The sequence below is a fragment of the Hyperolius riggenbachi genome, chromosome 6 (genome assembly GCF_040937935.1).
Source record: "Hyperolius riggenbachi isolate aHypRig1 chromosome 6, aHypRig1.pri, whole genome shotgun sequence".
In the NCBI taxonomy this organism is placed as follows: Eukaryota; Metazoa; Chordata; class Amphibia; order Anura; family Hyperoliidae; genus Hyperolius; species Hyperolius riggenbachi.
Window position 1 is genome coordinate 203,342,803 of NC_090651.1, and position 20,278 is coordinate 203,363,080.

General features: G+C 44.5%; 1 protein-coding gene across 3 annotated transcripts in view; it reads left to right on the forward strand.

The window, feature by feature from the left end:
• The first annotated feature begins 3,604 nt into the window (after positions 1-3,604).
• The window catches only part of FOXRED1 (FAD dependent oxidoreductase domain containing 1), a 176,671-nt gene continuing 159,997 nt past the window's right edge, over positions 3,605-20,278 (forward strand). Inside the window, exons 1-2 of one of the 3 annotated variants that reach the window (XM_068240321.1) lie at positions 3,605-4,000; positions 14,631-14,851. In XM_068240321.1, the coding sequence (XP_068096422.1) occupies positions 3,889-4,000; positions 14,631-14,851 (333 nt within the window). In that variant the 5' untranslated portion in view covers positions 3,605-3,888. Of the gene's footprint in view, positions 4,001-14,630; positions 14,852-20,278 lie in introns of those variants that run through there. The other 2 variants (XM_068240320.1, XM_068240322.1) reach the window with 2 other exon arrangements.

Consider the following 20,278-nt stretch of genomic DNA (forward strand, 5'->3'; position numbering starts at 1 on the left):
CCTATATCAGGTGTGCATAATTATTAGGCAACTTCCTTTCCTTTGGCAAAATGGGTCAAAAGAAGGACAGGCTCAGAAAAGTCAAAAATAGTGAGATATCTTGCAGAGGGATGCAGCACTCTTAAAATTGCAAAGCTTCTGAAGCGTGATCATCAAACAATCAAGCATTTCATTCAAAATAGTCAACAGGGTCACAAGAAGCGTGTGGAAAAACCAAGGCGCAAAATAACTGCCCATGAACTGAGACAAGTCAAGCGAGCAGCTGCCAAGATGCCACTTGCCACCAGTTTTGGCCATATTTCAGAGCTGCAACATCACTGGAGTGCCCAAAAGCACAAGGTGTGCAATACTCAGAGACGTGGCCAAGGTAAGAAAGGCTGAAAGACGACCACCACTGGACAAGACACACAAGCTGAAACGTCAAGACTGGGCCAAGAAATATCTCAAGACTGATTTTTCTAAGGTTTTATGGACTGATGAAATGAAAGTGAGTCTTGATGGGCCAGATGGATGGGCCCGTGGCTGGATTGGTAAAGGGCAGAGCGCTCCAGTCCGACTCAGATGCCAGCAAGGTGGAGGTGGAGTACTGGTTTGGGCTGGTATCATCAAAGATGAGCTTGTGGGGCCTTTTCGGGTTAAGGATGGAGTCAAGCTCAACTCCTAGTCCTACTGCCAGTTTCTGGAAGACACCTTCTTCAAGCAGTGGTACAGGAAGAAGTCTGCATCCTTCAAGAAAAACATGATTTTCATGCAGGTCAATGCTCCATCACACGCGTCCAAGTACGCCACAGCGTGGCTGGCAAGAAAGGGTATAAAAGAAGAAAAACTAATGACATGGCCTCCTTGTTCACCAGATCTGAACCCCATTGAGAACCTGTGGTCCATCATAAAATGTAAGATTTACAAGGAGGGAAAACAGTACACCTCTCTGAACAGTGTCTGGGAGGCTGTGGTTGCTGCTGCACGCAATGTTGATAGTGAACAGATCAAAACACTGACAGAATCCATGGATGGCAGGCTTTTGAGTGTCCTTGCAAAGAAAGGTGGCTATATTGGTCACTGATTTGTTTTTGTTTTTGAATGTCAGAAATGTATATTTGTGAATGTTGAGATGTTATATTGGTTTCACTGGTAAAAATAAATAATTGAAATGGGTATATATTTGTTTTTTGTTAAGTTGCCTAATAATTATGCCCAGTAATAGTCACCTGCACACACAAATATCCCCCTAAAATAGCTAAAACTAAAAACAAACTAAAAACTACTTTGAAAAATATTCAGCTTTGATATTAATGAGTTTTTTGCGTTCATTGAAAACATGGTTGTTGTTCAATAATAAATTATTCCTCAAAAATACAACTTGCCTAATAATTCTGCACTCCCTTTAAAGGCAAGTCCTACATAATCCACGGAGGGAAACACATTTCTCACCCTAAAGCTTGCCACTAACCATACAATCTTTATTGTTCAATTTTACCATACTTATGTAGCATAAGAACCTGACCAAAATACTCAGGTTGTTTAGGTAAGCTCTCATACTACAGTAAAGTGATAAGATTGTACAGTTAGTGGCCAGCTTAACTGCTCACAAACAATGACTTTGGGCGATGAAAATATGAGATGTCCGTGTAGCTTTAGCTAAGCACTTCATTTGTCTGCACCATATGGTTACAGCCTAACATGTTGTAGCCTAACTGTGTGACAATACTGTTTCATACTGTTGCTGCTTGGGCCACCTTTGTGACAGACTTGATCTCCTGTATTTTCATATGGTCACTGATGTGTGACAGAACACAGTTTCATATCACATTTGCAACAGGACATGAGGCTTCCCTTAAAGAGGTACTCCAGTGAAAATAATGTAGTAAACTAACAGGATATAAGCCAGACGAAGGCTGCAAGGCCGAAAGCTTGCTTATTTTTATTCATTTTTAGTTAGCCAATAAATGGTATCATCCTGATATAAAACTTCTTGTAATGTAGTAAAAAACTGCTTAATCTTTTTACAATTATAGTTTTTAGTAGAAATTATTTAGTCAGGGTTTACCCATTGTAAAATCCTTCCTCTCCCTGATTTACATTCTGACATTTATCACATGGTGATGTCAGTGGAAGATGTTGCTTGCTTTTTTGGCAGTTGAAAACAGCTGTTATACCCAAAATGCAACAAGGCTCCCACAGTGTGATGTCAGAACCATGGTCCTGACATCACGCCGTGATACGGGTTTCACCACAATATCAGCTCTAGCCCCTGATGATCCATTTGTGAAAAGGTAAAGATTTATCAATTTTTCATGGGAAAGGGGGTATCAGCTACTGATTGGGATGAAGTTAAATTCTTGGTTACGGAATCTCTTTAATGTCAGCAGTGTAGTGTGTGTGTGATAGAGAACATGACTTTGTTTCATATGGTCACTGCATGGTGGTTGAAAGGATTTGACCTGCCACCATATATGTGACAGGATTCTAGAAAGTGTACAGGTGTCCACTGAAGCCAATGACATTCCCTCTTCAGCAATAAACCAAGCTGTAATCCTTTACCAAAGTTAGGGCTCATTTCCACAGGCAGTTGAACTGTGTGCTCAGCAAGCAGTTACCAGGTAGCAACAAGCAGTTGTGAGAGTTTCACTGCCTATCAACTGCTCGTGGAAAAATGGGCCTTACTGAGGTTTCCACAGTGGGGAGCGTCCAGCTTACCCCTCCCAAAAATAGAACAGGCAGCAGGGAGCAGAACAGAATGTCAGTACAGTGATCATTTCTACAGTTACCCCCAAGAGAAAGCATAGCTCTTATTTTCCCATTCTCCTCTGTGTGGGTCACTTATCTCTGCTTAGCCCTCTGCTAAAACCCCTACCCCACTAATAGCACTGATCCCTCTAGAGGTGCAAAAGGTGGGATAGTCACCTGCAGGATGACAGAGCGAATCAGAGCATTGACAGGGCCAGTGAATGAACCTTTCACTCCTTGAAAGCACCAGAGCACGATGCCCCCTTTACTAAAGATGGTAAAGAAATCCAACATGGTCCTCCGTAAAGCACACCAACACCAGACGATTCACCATCCAGTACACGTCAGAAAACTACAGACATTCGTCACTTCCGCATGTCCCAAGGAGGGCGACAACTTCCTTCTATCCTCCATCTTGCTGCACCTATTAGCAAGGCTTCTCATCTCCTTGTAGAGCGTCAGATGCAGAAAGTTGTCGCCGAGATGCCAGCCATTTCTCCAGAGACAGCGCCGTATCTGTTTTCATTATATATGGTCTTCCCGAAGATGGCCGTTGTAATGTCTGATTGCGCTGCCCGGAAGCTCCCTTCCACACTGAGTAGCACGCATGCTCAGTGTGAAGTTAATGATGCTGCTGGAGATAAAATACGAAATATCCGCTCCCACACCTCTTACACTCCCCAAATTTTCAGGGTAGGGAGGGGGCCCTCCGAACGACCTCTATGCCAAATTGCAGCCCCTGAGCCCCGCTGAATCAGGAGATAGATTAGAGAAATCTATCTCGGGAACCAGCGGGTCTCGGGGGCTGCAATTTGGCATAGAGGTCATTCGGTGGGTCCCCTCTCTACCCTGAAAATTTGGGGAGTGTAAGAGGTGTGGCAGCGGAGATATTTAGTATTTTACCTCCAGCAGCATCATTCTATAGGAAATGTGACCGCACAGTCTCCTACTGCGCATGCGGGGCAGCGCAAATCCACAGGCAGCGTAATCAGACACAACACCGTCACTGCTGTCCATCTGGTTCGCCGCTAGAGAGCGAAGTGGTGACAGGTGCTGCTCTGTCCCTCACGAATGACGCAATATGAAAATACTCTATTCCCAACTATGGGGACTGTCATGACATTACTTAGTAACGTGTAGTGGAGGAGACAAGACACAGGCATGTGGAGTAAACTCGTTTATTTTGGCAATGCGGTCACTCGTTTGGGGATCTTTGCCTGGACATATAGAAGTTTTCGAACTGCTGCTGTTCTGCAGAATAACAAAGGGGATGGTGAGTTTGAGATTATTAATCACTTTTACTAAATAACTACTACACTCATTTTAGACGGCGAACAGGGTTTTCTGTAGCACTAGGCTGTAGATGAAGAAAATAAATTAAAATAAAAAATATGCAGGAGTTACAGTGACATCACATACCAAAATACTAGAAATAATGGGGACTGTTTGTAATCTAGGAATGAGTGCTAATATGATATGGAAGCAGTGATTGTGGCAGAGATCCTAGAACAATTAGAAAATATATCAGATATATATATATATATATATATATATATATATATATATATATATATATATATATATATATATATATATATATATGCATAACTTTGGTAGTCTAGGTTTATATGTATTGTTTATCTGAAATTTTATGTTACCTGAGTAAATTACATTGATTAACTAAATGTTAATTGGTAAACTGTGATTTTCTTTGTGTTAATTATTAAGCATCTTATGTTAATGTTAATTATTAAGCATCTTATAAAGAATAAGAATTTTCATGCTGTGCTTGTATTTTTAATGGGGCACGTGTCTTCATATGGATTTGCCAGGTGGATTTTAACCTTGGACCCAGGAATTGTGTTGTATAACATCTGATACAGCTGACCTGTTCAAAAATGTAGTTTTTTTTTTGTTTTTTTTTTGGCCTGTGCACATTAAAGTGACACTGAAGTGAAAAAAACATTGATATAATGAATTGGTTGTGTAGTACGGATAGTTAATAGAACATTAGTAGCAAATAAATATTTTTATTTTCAGTTATATAGTTTTTCTTTTTTATAACATTGCATTATTCTCTAATATTTGCAGTTTACACAATATACTCAGCATTCTAAATGATTTCACAGAGCAGGCTAATGACCTTTTGAACTTTCCTCTGCAGAAAAAACAAAAATACAGTGACAGACACTTGAGATAATAAGCTTCAGAAGAGAGAGCTCTCTGTGACTTTAAGGCTGCTTACACACAGGGACGTTAGAGGCGCACGTTAGTGCAGCCTGTAACGCTCCCCCAACGCACAGCAATGCAACACAAGTGGGCTGTTCACACTGCCCACGTTGCGTTACATGTAATGTTGCACGTTCTTCCAAAAGTGCAGCATACTATAGCGTTACAGCGGCTTAAGCCGCGTTAGACTGTTTGCACATGCTCAGTCATGTTGGGGAGGAGCGGAGAGCGGCCAGGCACATGGCTAATTAATATTCACTGCACGGTGTGACGTGCAGTGTTGACTTTCTGGTGCGGCCGCTCTGTGCGGCGATTGGCCGGCGGGACCACGTGATGCCGCATGCGTCCAAGAGTACGCATCACGGCATTACTGACGCCAGAGTGAGCTGCACAACGCGGCTCACTCTGACGTCCACATCGAAGAGCACCAGGCCCTGCGTTAGGTGCACGTTATGCGACCTTAACGTAGCACCTAACGCAACGTCTTGGTGTGCAAGTAGCCTGAAAGTCAGAGAGATCAGTGAAGCTCTTTTGCATAGATGACAACTGGAGTTTCTTAACTCTTCCTGTACCGGAAACAATATTAGACTTATATTTCTGCTGCTAATGTGTTATTTCTTAGCTGTACTACACATACAAATCATTATATCATAAGTTTATTTTCACTTCCGATTCCCTTTAACCCCCTTGCCGTTCCAATTACTGCGGCAAGGGGGCAGCGCAGAACTTTTTTTTTTTTTTTTTTTTAAATCATGTAGCTAGCCTAGCGCTAGCTACATGATAGCCGCTGACAAGCGGCATCTCCCTATCTACTTCGATCGCCGCTGGCGATCAGCGCAAGCAGGAAATCCCGTTGAGAACGGGATTTCCTGCAGGGCTTCCCCCATCGCCATGGCGATGGGGCGGGATGACGTCACCAACGTCATGGACGTCGGGACGTCAGAGGGAATCCCGATCCACCCATCAGCGCTGCCTGGCACTGATTGGCCAGGCTGCGCAAAGGGGTCTGGGGGGGGCGGCGCGACCGGTAGCGGCGAGCGGCGGTGATCGACTTATGCACGCAGCTAGCAAAGTGCTAGCTGCGTGTAATAAAAAAAAGGGGCCTGAGCAATCCTCCTGCGCAGGTTACCCCGAGCTCAGCTCGGGATAACCGGAAAGGAGGTTAAATAAATCTTTTATTGCAATTTTTACTTAGAGACTCTGTAACAGAAAAAACGTTCCTCTGTGGGGTACTCCCCTCGGTAGGCAGAAGCCTCAGGGTCCCTATGAGGCTTCCCCCTCCTCTGTAGCTGTGTAAACTTCGCCGTATATGGTGGCAGAACGCTTAGACCCATGCTGAGGTGCAAGCCTCTGGGTCTGGGCGAAGCTCTGATGTCAGTGGAGCGTATGGCGCTCCTTCCCTATTGGCCAAGCGGTGGACACGTCCTCAGTACGCACTCCGCCGCTGTAAACAGTAGCAGCATGCGTACCAGCGTGTCTGCTGACACGCCGCTGAATGATTGGTTGTTTTGGATTCTGTTGCTTTTGATTGGTTAGTCCTAATATAAGAGAAAGGTGAGCGCCCTCAGCCCGTGATAGCCTATGCTGGGCTTGTAGCTGAGATTGCGCTCCCACCAAGTGCCTTGTCTTGCTGCAGATTTCTGTCTGTCTCTTGACTAAGCTTCTTGCAGATTTGATTACCTGTTGCCGACCCGGATTGCACCTGACTACGTTTCTTCTGATCATCTGTTATTGACCCGGCTTGTACCTGACCTTGCATCTTACTGGATTTCCTGTTGCCAACCTCGGATTGTAAAAGGACCTTGCATGAACGCTGCCTGCCCTGATCCCGGCCTGTTTTGACTGCGCATCTGTATTGTAATTATACTTTCGTCTGGATTGCCTCAGCCCATAGGCCTTAGGTGACTATTCAAGTATACTGTATTTGCATTACCTCGCTGTGTTTGGTGAATGCTATTTGCCAGGTTGTTTGCTACATCTACCTGCAGGGTATTGTAGTTTGCTTTTAGGCAGGAGTTTAAGCAGGTGTTAGGACTGGGTTATGGGTCAGTCATATGAGCATACAGTCTGACCTATAGCAAGTAGCCAGACAAGCCTGACAAGCTGCTGTCAATCCAGCGCTGGCTCCCCCGAAGTCTCCTGCAATCCACGCTCGAGAAGCCTGACAAGGCTTGCTATACTTAACTTTCCTGGCTCCAGCAGGGGAGCTTTTGCGGCTCTCAGCACGGAGATAGGCAAAAATAGCCGATCTCAGTCGGGTCCGCTCTATTACGCAGGCGCAGGAGTCTCCTGCGCCTGTGCAGTAGAGCGTGCCGACGGCGAAAAACATGAGGGGCCTGAATAGAAGGTAAAGTATGTAAATACAAGTGTCACCCAGAAAGTAAGTGTTTTATCTGTCACGCAAGGTATTCTTTTAGTGTCATTTAAGGTTAAATTACCCATGATAATCTGTTGATGCTGCTCATTGTCTTTGCGGTCCCTCCCATTCCCCAGTCCTTGTCTCTCATTTGTCTCTCAGAAGTTGCTCCAAGCCGCACTTTGCATTTCTGAACAGCGTCTGTGAAAGTTTCGAATTGCACATCTACAGTGAAAGAAAGTGCTAATGTAAGGTCCCGTTAAATACTTAGAGAACAGGAGGGACCAGAGGACAACGAACAGCACCAGGACAATCCGGAGGAGGTAATCTAGCCCACCATGGGCTTTAATACATTTTCCCCCTCCTTCAATTAAGGGGTACTTTAACCTCTGCTTAACATGAACCCCCCCCCCCCCCCATTCCTCCAACTCAGATGCGTCATGAGAACCTTGTAAAAACATATGCTTAAATAGGTGATAAAAAATCAGAAGATATTCATTTCATTTATTCTCCTAAGTGATAATTGTTTCATTGCTCTGAAAAAGCAATGAAAAATTGAAAAAGTATTAAAACATAGGTGAAAAAGTACTGTCAAAATTATTCTACTCTGTCAAGAGCATTTTTCTTGTATTTTCTTGTTTGCTGGAGGTTTCAAGGGCATTTTGTTGGTGAGTGGTGAAAATATCACCAAGGAGAAAACTTAAAGAGAGTCTGTAACTAAAAAAAGTTCCCTTGGGGGGTACTTACCTCGGGTGGGGGAAGCCTCCGGATCCTATCGAGGCTTCCCCCGTCCTCCTGTGTCCCACGGCGGTCTCGCTGCAGCCCACGGAACGCACAGCTGACAATTTGTCAGGCAATATATACCTTTTCTGGCTCCAGCAGGGGGCGCTGTTGCGGCTCTCCGCTTGGAAATAGACGTAAATAGCCAATCTCTGTCAGGTCCGCTGTACTGCGCAGGTGCAGGAGACTTGCGCCTGCGCAGTAGAGTGGACCAACAGAGATCGGCTATTTCAGCCTATCTCCGAGCTGAGAGCCGATACTGCGCCTGCGCTGGAGCCGGGAAGGTAAATATTGACATTCCCGCCATTCGGGGAGCTTTATCGCTGCCGCCGTGGAACACAGGAGGACAGGGGAAGCCTCGATAGGATCCAGAGGCTTCCCCCACCTGAGGTGAGTACCCCCCCAGGAGAACTTTTTTTAGTTACATATTTTCTTTAAGAGAGGCCAATGGGCCTGTATTCAGTTCATCTTTTCTCTTAAAATGTACCTGTAGTCAGAAAAAATGCCACTGGGGGTACTTACCTCAGGAGGGGAAAGCCTCTGGAACCTACAGAAGCTTCCCTCGTCCTCCTCAGCATAGCGGATCCAGCACTGGCTCCCCAGAAAATTTCCTTGTTGCTGATTGTCGAGAGTCTTGTGCAGGTGCAGTATCAGGTTTCCCTCGGGCTCTGGCAGAAATAGCCTTGCACAGTAGAGGGGACCCGATTGGGTTTGGCTATTTCTGCTGGAGCCCGAACTGAGAGCCGCTAGTGCGCCTGCACAGGGAGGCACATTTAAATGTTAGTGCTGTGCAGTGTATGGGGAGCTAGTGCTGGATTTGGCTGGCTGAGGAGGATAGGGGAAGCCTCATTAGGATGCAGAGGCTTTCCCTCTCTCAATGTAAGTATCACCTGGGGCAGTTTTTTCCCTACGGATTTACTTTGTTTTCTGTTAGGTGATATTTTCACACCGTATCAATAAAATGTCTTTAAGCCACCAGCAAGCAATAAAAAAACTCAGTGTTTAGAATAGTACTGACATTACTTTTTTTTTTACCTACTTTTTCAATTATACAGTGCTGCAATGTTGAAAAGTTATCTTAACCAGAGGATGAATAATTAACTCCTAGGAGAAACCTTAGACGAAAAGGTGAATTGAATAGCTAGATGTGCCCTTCTATAGATAGTCAGATGTGCTTCCCTTTTTAGATAATCAGATGTCCCCCCCCCCCCCCCTTTTAGATAGCCACATGTGTCCTGCTTTTTCTGCTGCTCTTAATGCTTCTGCACTCTGCAGAGGGAGGAGGAGAATCAGAGGCACTTCAGGCAGCCAGTAAGCTGCCTCTCACACGTGTGGGGGAATGGCGACTGTGCTGAGCGCCCTCACAGTGCTGCGCCTGGGGACATATGTCCCCCCTTGCCCACCCATACCTTTTTGCCCACCCCATTGCCTCTGCCTATGGCTCAAAAGTTGGGATGGTGATCTCACAGCGAAAAGTAAGTTGTGGTCCCTTCCTTTTGAGGGAGGCCTTCTCTTTGGTCCTGTTTTAGAAGAAGCCTTAACTAGGGCAGCAGAAAAAAAAACGGTTTTCCCTCTGAAAAAGAAAAAGGCCTTTCAGAGAAAAAAAACTTCTGTTTATACAAAAAGAATACAAAAGTTAAAACAAATTTGGGGAGAAAATGGCAAAATCCTAGCAGTGCAAAGCCCACAGGATTATTGTTTAAACACCATGCTCTGCCTGCTTCCAGTCAACAAACTGAGCAATGATAGTTTACGGGTGGTGGGGAGATTAAAGAACTTACTCCTTTGTGTTAGGGATAGTCAGACAAGGGCTCAAATTGGAGTTCACCTCAAAACCCTCTCCCAATTTTTAAAATCACCGCCCCTCTCCAGACCCCAGTCCAACAGACAGCCTTGGAAAATGCGGTTCTCCTGCTTTTCCAGAAGGGAGTGGTCGAGGAACATCCTGTTTCTTAAAAGAGAAAAGGGTTTTACTCATTGTTTCTTGTTCCAAAGCCCAATGGGGATTTTTTTCGGGGATTTAACTTAAAAAGGGGCCCATGGGGGGTACTTACCACAGGAGGGGGAAGGCTCTGGATCCAATTGAGGGTCCCCCCATCATCCTCTGTCCAAGGAGGACGCATGCACGGGGTGACCTATGCGCAGGGTTGATTGTGGCTGAACAGCATAGGGGGCTGGTGGAAGCCCCGGGTAAGTATTGAATCTTTGATTTTTCACATATCTGGTACACTTTAAAGCTCATTCCATTAGGGCAGTATCTTCCTCTTCGGTTGAGGGGGCCGATACGTCTGTCACTCAGATTTGTAATCGACCACTTGGTTTAACTAAAACACATGTATTAAGCATTACCGGTTGGACCTTCCTGAGTTGTCCCGCCCTGAGAGGGGAATTATATTGGAAATCTCATAGTCCCTGTCGTGGAGGACAAGTGGAAATATAAGCTTACTCTTAATGGTGAGATGAGTTCCAGGAAGTCCTCCACAACAGGCCTAGAACCCACCCTGGTATGGTAAGTACACTTCAAGTAATAGGTAAGTACTGAGGGTGGAAGTGGGAGTATCCTTTTTAATCTGGTATGTCAGGAGTTCTCAAGCTGGATGCTGCGGCACCCTGGTGTGCCTCAAGCACCACCCATGGGTGCCTCAGCGTTCATCCTTCGTGCATTGCCATCAGGTAATACAACCCCACATTCATATACAATGCGGATGCATTACCCGCCAGTTAACCTGGGGGGTGCCTAATAAGGGTCATAATGGTATTTTGATAGTCATTTTTGCAGAGGGGTGCCTTGAAAAAAATTCAAAGCCATCAAGGGTGCCCTCACCTTTTTTGTTGGAGAAACACTGTTATTTACTTCCTGTCTCTCTGATAGGAGTGACAGTCTCATGGGCCCTGTTGTGAAGGACTTTGTGGAACTCATCTTACCGGTAAGAATAAGCTTATATTTTACTTGCTTGCCGATGGCTGAAAAGGCATTTTATTGACAAGGTTGAAAGGAGAAAAAGGTGAAATGAATAAGGGCCAGTGTGTCTAAAATAAAATGGCTGTTACTTTCCGGATGACCCTTGAAGTTAGATGTAAGTGTGTAAAATGTGTAAAACAACATTTTACTAATTGCTAATTAAAGAGATACTGAAGCGAAAAAAAATTATGATATAATGAATTGGTTGTGTAGTACGGATAATTACTAGAGCATTAGTAGCAAAGAAAATATTCCCATATTTTTATTTTTAGTTATATAGTGTTTTTTTATAACATTGTATAATTCTCTAATATTTGCAGTTTACACACTACTCAGCATTCTAAATGATTTTACAGAGCAGGCTAGTGAACTTTTGAACTGTCCTCTGCAGAATAAAAGAAAATACAATGATTGACAGTTGAGATAACAAGATTCAGAAGACAGAGCTCTCTGCGACTTTGAAAGTCATGGAGAGATCAGTGGCTCTTCTGCATAGATAACTGGAGTTTCTTAACTCTTCCTGTACTGGAAACTATATTTGACTCATGTCTCTGCTCCTAATGTTTTATTTCTTAGCTGTACTACACATACAAATCATTATATCATAAGTTTATTTTCACTTCAGATTCCCTTTCAAACCGGAGAGAGGGGGGAAAAGTGGGGGGTGGGAGAGGAATGGTTAAAAGTGGAAAAAGGACAGGTCAAAAGAAAGGTTCTTCTCCTTTCCAGGGCTGTGGAGTCGGAGTCGGGGCAATTTTGGGTGTCTGGAGTCGGGAAAAAATGCACCGACTCCGACTCCTAATGAATTTAAACTGTAATTAAAATAGAAAATATGATAAAATGTTCTATTTCTCAGAAAATAGTCATCATTAATAATGTATATATACAGTAATAGCTGTGCTCAGTCCACAAAAATGAAATAAACCAATCAAAATTAGTTACTTGTGATGCTTCAATAAAGCAGTCCCCGTATTTTTAAAGTCAGATATACACATCTGATTGTGACTGTACAGTATATATACACAGGAATCTTTTATATATACTAAATAACATCTAAGAATAAAGCCTGACATGTAGCCGTGTCACTAATACAGATGGTCAATGAGATGAAAATAATTCTGCGTTGATTCTGATTTATGCAAATGTACTTTGCTCATGAAATCAAATAATTTGATATGTTGTTAAAATTTGGTTTGGTGACTACAAATTAAATGGTACCTGAGAAAGATGAAAAGAAAAGTGTTATACATACCTGGGGCTTCTTCCAGCCCCCTTCAGGCTAATCAGTCCCTCGCTGTCCTCCTCCACCACCCGGATCTTCTGCTATGAGTCCTGGTAATTCAGCCAGTCAGCGCAGTCCGGCCGCATGCCGCTTCCACAGCCAGGAGCATTCTGCACCTGCGCAATAGTGCTGCACAGGTGTAGTATGCTCCCGGCGGCGGAGCGTGTGCATGCACACTACGCCAGACTAGCTCATGTACCTGGACTCATAGCAGAAGATCCAGGTGGCGGAGGAGGACAGCAAGGGACTGATTAGCCTGAAGGGGGCTGAAGGAAGCCCCAGGTATGTATAAAACTTTAATTTCATCTGTCTCAGGTTTACTTTGTTACACAGTAGTAATATACTCTACATATGCACTCCCCACAGAGCTGCAGGGAATCCACTGAAAATGTTGTGCACATTGAACACAGAGGTGTTGTCTATCACCCATAAACCTGGTTCAGATTGTACATGAAGAATGTGTAATAGAGGAAGAATCTCCTCATTCCCCTGCAGAGTACCTGCACATCATTCTTACATGTACCCACACTTACATTGCCTAGGGCCTGATAGATGTTCTTTGTTCTGGTCTGTACCTTTTACAAGTACTCTTACCAAGGACTAGTTTTAGTCTATGACTAAAGGGAATAAATATGGCAGTCTCCATATCCTTCTCACTTCAGTTGTCTTTTAAAATTCCTAAGCGTTGGCAGTTAAGAGACGAATTTCATGTTACATACTTTTAATAAACAAGATTGTAATATGCAAATTAGAGGAGTTGGAGTCGGAGTCGGTGGAATCCTAAACTTCGGAGTCGGTGGATTTTTGTACCGACTCCACAGCCCTGCTCCTTTCCCACCTGCCCTTTTCTCACTCACCACCTATCCTTTCTCCCTCCCAAATCCTTTCTCTCCCCACGCTCTCCCACTCCTTATCCACTTTTCTGTTATACCTTTTTTTTTTTTTTTTACAATGATTTGCTCACATTTACCTACTATTGAGGCTCTCGAGGTGCATAGCTACAGACTTTCGTACCACTTATACAATGGATTTTAGGACTTGAAATGTTTCTTTCTTAAAGTAGTTATCATTTAAACTAATATACAGCAATTCCTAAGTTTTCCTAGTAGAGACTGCAAAATTGTGCACTTGCTTGTAATTACTTAAATAGTCCATGTATGCAACGAGAGTAAAGGTGCATATACACCTCTGACTGATGTCCCCCATTGGGAATCAGGATCCTATCCCCTTGAGCGACATTGCTGTGCTAGGCTGTACAGACAGCAAGTCAGCTGTTTAGCTGGCAATGCGTTCTGTTGCAATACAGGGGTGGAGGGACGACCGAGCAGTGCATACGTGATGTCACACGAGGGATTGGCATGCACAATGGAGATGGCTGCTGCTCAGCCAAGTTGATCTGCCTGGCTGATCGCTTGCGGGTTGGGGGCTACGGTACACATGCCTGATCATCGGCTGAGTTCCAGACTATAGTTGCAAATAAAAGCCAATTGAGGTTAAAGTCAGTTTTGTAAACTCACAGTTGAATGGAAATGGGGGGAAAAAACAGAAAGCTGCATAGCCTTCAGTCTGCACTGCTCTTTGTGGTCCAAATCTGAAGTAATATTTCTCTCATCTCTTCTTTAAATAACGCATCTTGTATAAACTATTTCAAGCAGGGCTCTCATTCAGAGTGTAATGAGTTCATGTTTAGTTGGCATTCTTGTAGTTACAGGAAATCATCACTACATTAACCACTTCTGTACCAGCAGTCTCTGCCCCCTTAAGGACCAGAGACTGCTGGCACAGTAAAACGCCGCCTTCCGGCGAATCGCCGCAAATACTCGCCAGTCACGACGCTGCCCCATCGCTGCAGGCTCCTCTCTCTTCCTTCTCTATGACGGCAGAGTGCTGACAGCCGGTGAGGAGCCGCGTTCATTGGCTCCTGACGCTGTCTACCAATGGGAGCCAATGTGATTGGCTCTCCATGATCATGTGGTCAGGAGCCAATGAAAGTGGCTCCTGACCTACTTACAGAGCTCTGGCATTTTGTAGATGGCAGAGCGAGAGGATTGCGGTGGGTGCAGATCGGCGGTAACGGTGGGGATGCACAATTCAGTGCAACGTTGAATCTACGTCCAGTCAGGGCCGCAGCACCACTTGCTGGACGTAGATTCGTACTGCGTCAGTCCGGAACCTGTTAAGCAATGTGATCAACAAAAACATTGAATAGATCTAATTGATATGTCTTTTTCTTTAGATTGAACTATTGAGACATTTCACTCCTTGCTTAGTCTTTTTCTTCCTCTCTACTGCAGATCTAAATAGAGAACTTGAGAATTTCCAGAAAAAGCTGAAGGAGAGTTTTCCTAATAGCAGATGGAGTCCCCTGAATACAACCAACCCCATGCCTACCGATCATGCAGATGTTGTCATTGTTGGAGGTGGGGTCATTGGATGGTCTATTGCTTACTGGTTAAAGAAGATGCAGAAACGTCTTAGTTCTTTCAATGTCTTGGTGGTGGAGAGAGACCCTACGGTAGGCATTGCGAAGAGCCTTTGCATAGTACCTATAATTCCATATTTTAATTTAACCACTACACTAGTTGTAGTGAAAGTCGTGTTTATTTGTTAATCATATTTAGATTTTTTTTACTGAGACTTCATAGTGCTTATTTTTTGGGGTATTTACTCTATATTTTTGGGTGTGATGTAGAAGAAAAGTGCAGTAAGCACCTTAACCTTACTGAACCATCAAATCTAACTGAAAAAAATATTTATTTCAATATATCTGTAGAACGGAGGCAGGTGGGGATGGTCAATGAGATGGAAATAATTTGGAGTTTCAAAACATGCCAACTTTTTTTTATCTGTTTGTTTTTATTGCTCCATGTTTCCGCTCTGATTCTAACAAGCCCATGGATAGGTGTCATCATGGCAGTAGCACAGTAAAGGTGATCATACAATCTTTTTTTTTTTCCCCAATTAGACATTCGATTAGACAAAAACATGTAATTGGGGAAAAAATGTAGTGGATCTTTGTGTTTGCAGTTGACATTCATTCGATCACAGTGCTGATCGAAAACACAGTTGTAAAGTGGTAAAGTGTATGGCCAGCTTTACTCTTTTGTGGAATCAGACCGGACAGGATAACCACTAGCCTTTAACAGTTCTGTATCAATGAGCCTTGGGTGTCTATGACCCTGTGATTGTTTACCTTGTTATTCTTCCCTGCATCAGTTTGGTAGGCGACAAGCATTTCATACTGAGAAGAACATCCCATTAGACCTTATGTTATAGAGATGTTTTGGTCAAGCATCCAGTGATCACAATTTGGCCAATGACCGTCAAACAACTGAGTTTTCACTTGCTTGCTGCCTAATATGTCCCATCCCTTGACAGAGACCATTTGAAGATATACTGTAGTAATTCCACCTGTAAGTGTAGTCAACATTGTGGCTCTCATTCTAGTAATTGCCGATATAGTAAACCTCTGGATATAGTAAATTCAGTCCTCAGGTCCCAGGGTCTGTATAAATATACAATGTATGACTCATTCTAATATAGTAAACTACTTTTAGTGGTCCCTTGGAGTTTACTATAAAGGAATGTGTGTGTGTGTGTGTGTGTGTGTGTGTGTGTGTGTGTGTGTGTGTGTGTGTATGTTTATGTATGTTTATGTGTATGGACATACTCATATTTTACCCACTGTGCAGCCCAAATAACCCTCAGAACTCCATCATACCATAAGGCACTTCGGAAAACGTTCTCAAGGTTTTGTGAATACAAAAAGGACTCAATACCTTGGGCATTTTTATAGTTTCCAAAGATTTTTATTGAAGCCTTTGCAAAATATGAACAACTAGATATGCTGTTAACATCCCAAGCAGGGGAATTGTATAGTAAAATAACAAGAACATAAAAAAAACAAAAACAAAATAAATAGTATACGGCCATATGGCCATAACAATAACAGTATCCTTAGAACAGATTAAATGAATGGCTTTGCCATTTCTCGGGTCAATATCAAGATAACTATATTCTATAAACAGAAGATAAGAAATTATGAGGGCAAAACACAGCCCATTATTTTCCAACCATAGAATCCATGAGTCCTAAGTGCTATTCAACCCACGCATCTTATCTTGAAGTTTTTGCAGATAAATGCTCTGCCAACATGGTGTCAGAAAGGAGGGTGAACACTCTATCAGGAACAAGATGTCGGGAGTACCATTGCCCAGCAAGAACATGTTTAGCAATAGATAGGGTGTGCTGAATATATCTATGAGTGGGGTAAGTAGTTTTTTTAGGCTTGGATCCCAACAGGAGGACAGATGGGTTTAAGAGAGAGTTGGATGATATAACCGCACAAACTCTATTCCAGATAGCACACCAATATGAACGGGTTGAAGGTCCACCATATATGCCAGAGAGTGCCTCTGGTATTGCAGCCTCTAAAGCATAGAGGGGATTTTTGAATTGTCAATTTTGGCAAGTCTATCAGGGGTAATGTAGATATGATGGAGTAATTTGATAGAGGATTCTAGCAAGGAAAAGTGCATTTTGTTAAGCTTGAGCAACAATGAGGCCACTGCTTTTCTGAAATTGTTCGTCCAATGTTCAACTCCCACTTCAGCTTGAAGGGAAGGCTTACATTAAAAGATGGGGTATTTAGAATAGCATATAAATCTGATATAAAACTATTATCTAGAGGGCGGTCTTTGCATCGTACCTCAAAGTGCGTGTAGGAAGTAACATCACAACTAATTTGAAGTGATTTGAGATAATGGAAGACCTGACGTATTCTAAAGAGTTCCGAAATCGGGGCATGAGTCTCCGCCGCAAATTCAGATACTGTCATTAATTTCTAATACACTTTCCAACTTTATATAAGTGTTTAGACATCCACCACTTATATTCGCAGAGATCACAGCCTGGAGCAAAGTCAGGGTTGCAAAATAATTCAGTGATACGGTAAGAGATGGTTGTGATTGTAAAACGTGCTTGAAGTCAGGAATCAGGAATCAGGAATCGTTTATTTCGCCAAGCATGACTGGGTCATGCCCGGAATTGGGTTTGGCACAGTACATTTGGCTCAGAAGGGAGGAACAGAAAAATTTACACTTTTACATGTCAGTAGCAGACGGTTACAATTACAATTACAATTTCACATGTCAGTGGCAGACGTTTACATTTGCTTCCCAGTTGCATTTACATTGTACATTACATTTGCGTTTACAGATTGCATGCTAGAGCAGCAGTTGGCTCTGTCCGTGGCAGTTCTATATTGCATGGGGGTGCCCTGGTGGGGAGTATGTTGAGGGAGTTCAGGAGGCTGACGGCTGAGGGAAAGAAGGAATTACTATGCCTAGCCGTCTTTGTGGAGATGGCCCGAAGCCTTCGTCCAAGTGGCATCGGACTAAAGTAGCAGTGGCCCGGGTGGGAGGGGTCGTTAGCGATCTTCAGGGCCCTCGATCTCAGTCTTTTGTTGTGTAGGAGGGCAAGTGAGGGGAGGGGTCTCCCAATGACCCTCTCTGCCGCCCTGATGACCCTCTGAAGTGAGTGCCTGTCGCTGGCGGTTGCGCCAGCGTACCAGACCAGGATGGATGAGCAGAGGATCGACTCAATGGTAGCGGAGTAGAAGTTGGTCAGAATCTCTTGGGTCATGCCAAACTTCCTCAGCTGGCGGAGGAAGTACAGTCTCTGCTGGGCTTTCCTCTGTACCACGGTGATGTTGGGCCTCCAGGTGAGGTCACTGGAGATTGTGGTGCCCAGGAGGCGAGCGCAGGGTACTCTTGCCACCTCCGTCCCGTCGATGTGAATTGGGGGTGGGGTGGAAGCGGACCTTCTGAAGTCGACAATTAGCTCGACGGTTTTTGCAGTGTTTAGCACCAGCCTGTTCTCCTTGCACCAGAGGGAGATTCTCTCCACCTGCTGACAGTACTCCTGGATATTGTTCTTGGTGACAAGTCCAATGATAGTAGTATCATCGGCGAACTTGATGACCTTAACTGAGTCCGCTCTGGATCTGCATCTGTTTGTGTAAAGGGAGAACAGCAGTGGGGACAGGACGCATCCTTGAGGTGCACCTGTGTTTGTGGTCATACTCCGTGAGCTGATGTCCCCCAGCCTGACGACTTGGGTCCTGTTGGTGAGAAAGTCTGTGATCCAGAGTCGTAGGCTTGGGTGCACTCCCAGTGCCGCTAGTTCTTCCTGCAGAATGCGTGGGCAAATGGTGTTGAACGCCGAGCTGAAGTCCAAGAGTAGGATTCTGGCGTACGTGTCTGGTCTATCCAGGTGGTCATAGATAGATTCAAGGCAGATGTTTACTGCGTCGTCAGTGGACCTGTTTGCCCTATACGCGAACTGATAGGGATCCAGAAGGGGCAAGGTGGAGAGTTTGAGGTTGGATAGAACTGCTCGCTCCAGGGTTTTCATTATGACGGACGTGAGGGCCACTGGTCTAAAGTTGTTAAGCTCGGAAACTCCCTGTTTCTTAGGGACCGGGATGATGGTCGACCTCTTGAAGCAGGCGGGGACCTTTCCTTCCCTTAGTGACTTGGTGAAAATGGAGGAGAGGATGGGAGCGAGTTGCCTGGCGCAAGTTTTCAGGCAGGCTGGAGTCACGCCGTCAGGGCCGGGGGCTTTCCTGATGTTTAGTGTTGACAGGAGTTGCAGGACATCAGCCTCTCCCACCGCTGGGGAGGGGGTTGGGCTCGTGATGTTCTCCTCGGTGCGTGGAGGGGGAGTGAGAGGTTCCAGGTGCTCCCCCAATTCTTCCTGTCTCTCAAACCTGCAGTAGAACTTTCCGAGTTCTTCTGCTAGTTCTGGGCTGGGTGCTGCGTGTTGAGGGGGGGGTTTGTAGTTGGTGGCAGTCCTGAGCCCCCTCCATACAGCCCGTGAGTCGTTTGAGCGCAGGTTTTGCTCCATCCTCTCAGCATATTCCCCTTTCGCGGCCCTCAGTTCCCGGTTAAGGTCGTTCCTCGCCCTCCTGTAGTCATCCAGGTTGCCGGACCTGTGTGCGACTTCCTTCTGCCTCCGGAGTTGCCGTAGCTTGTTGGTGAACCACGGCTTGTTGTTCGGGTAGACCTTGAAGGATTTGCTTGGTATGCAGGAGTCCTCACAGAAGCCAATGTATGAGGCAACGTTGTCGGCCCACACATCCAGGTTTGGCGCTTCCAGGGTCTCCCAGTCAGTGCAGTCGAAACATGCCTGGAGTTGAAGTGACAGGTCTTCCAAAGGAGAAAGGAGTGTGCTGAGATGGGGGATTTGGCTTTAATTGCTAATGGACATAATTCCTTTAATTGATAATGGAGATAGGAGGTCTGATTCAAGAGACACCCAGGATAAGATTGAAGTGTTAGCATTAATTACAGCCAGTTGTGCTAGTCGGACAGTATAGGGCATTTTTAAAGCAAACCTTAGGACCCATTCACATTACAGGTAAAATGCTGCGTTTAATGAGAATGCAGTTAAACGTAAAAACAGATGGTAAATGCAGCCTATATTATCAATAAGATGTGTTTACATTGTCAAATGGAGTGCAAATGCACTACACAATCGCCACACTGCAAAATGCCATCCTACTGCATTTTTCTGCAGCTGCAACACAAAACGCCAAGTGCAAAGACGAATAGGACGCAATGCAAGCCTATGGGAACGGACAGTATGCATTCCCACTAGGCTTCCGGCCTCACGAAAATCACATTGTAACGAATGCGGAATTATCTCCGTGGTCAGCGCACAACCTGTGCGCTGACACTGTGGAAACCCTCCACAAGGGTTTTGAATAAGGGAACCCAGCTTTGGTGCAAATGCACCTGTAGAGAGGAATTCCAACTGGCAGATGGAGCTGTGGAGTGCAGAGGAATAAACCCTCTGCACTGCCACAGATGCCAGATAGAATTTGTACGAAGTGAAGCAATACAGGGCAAGATAGCCTCTCGAGAGAGAGAGTGAGCACAGA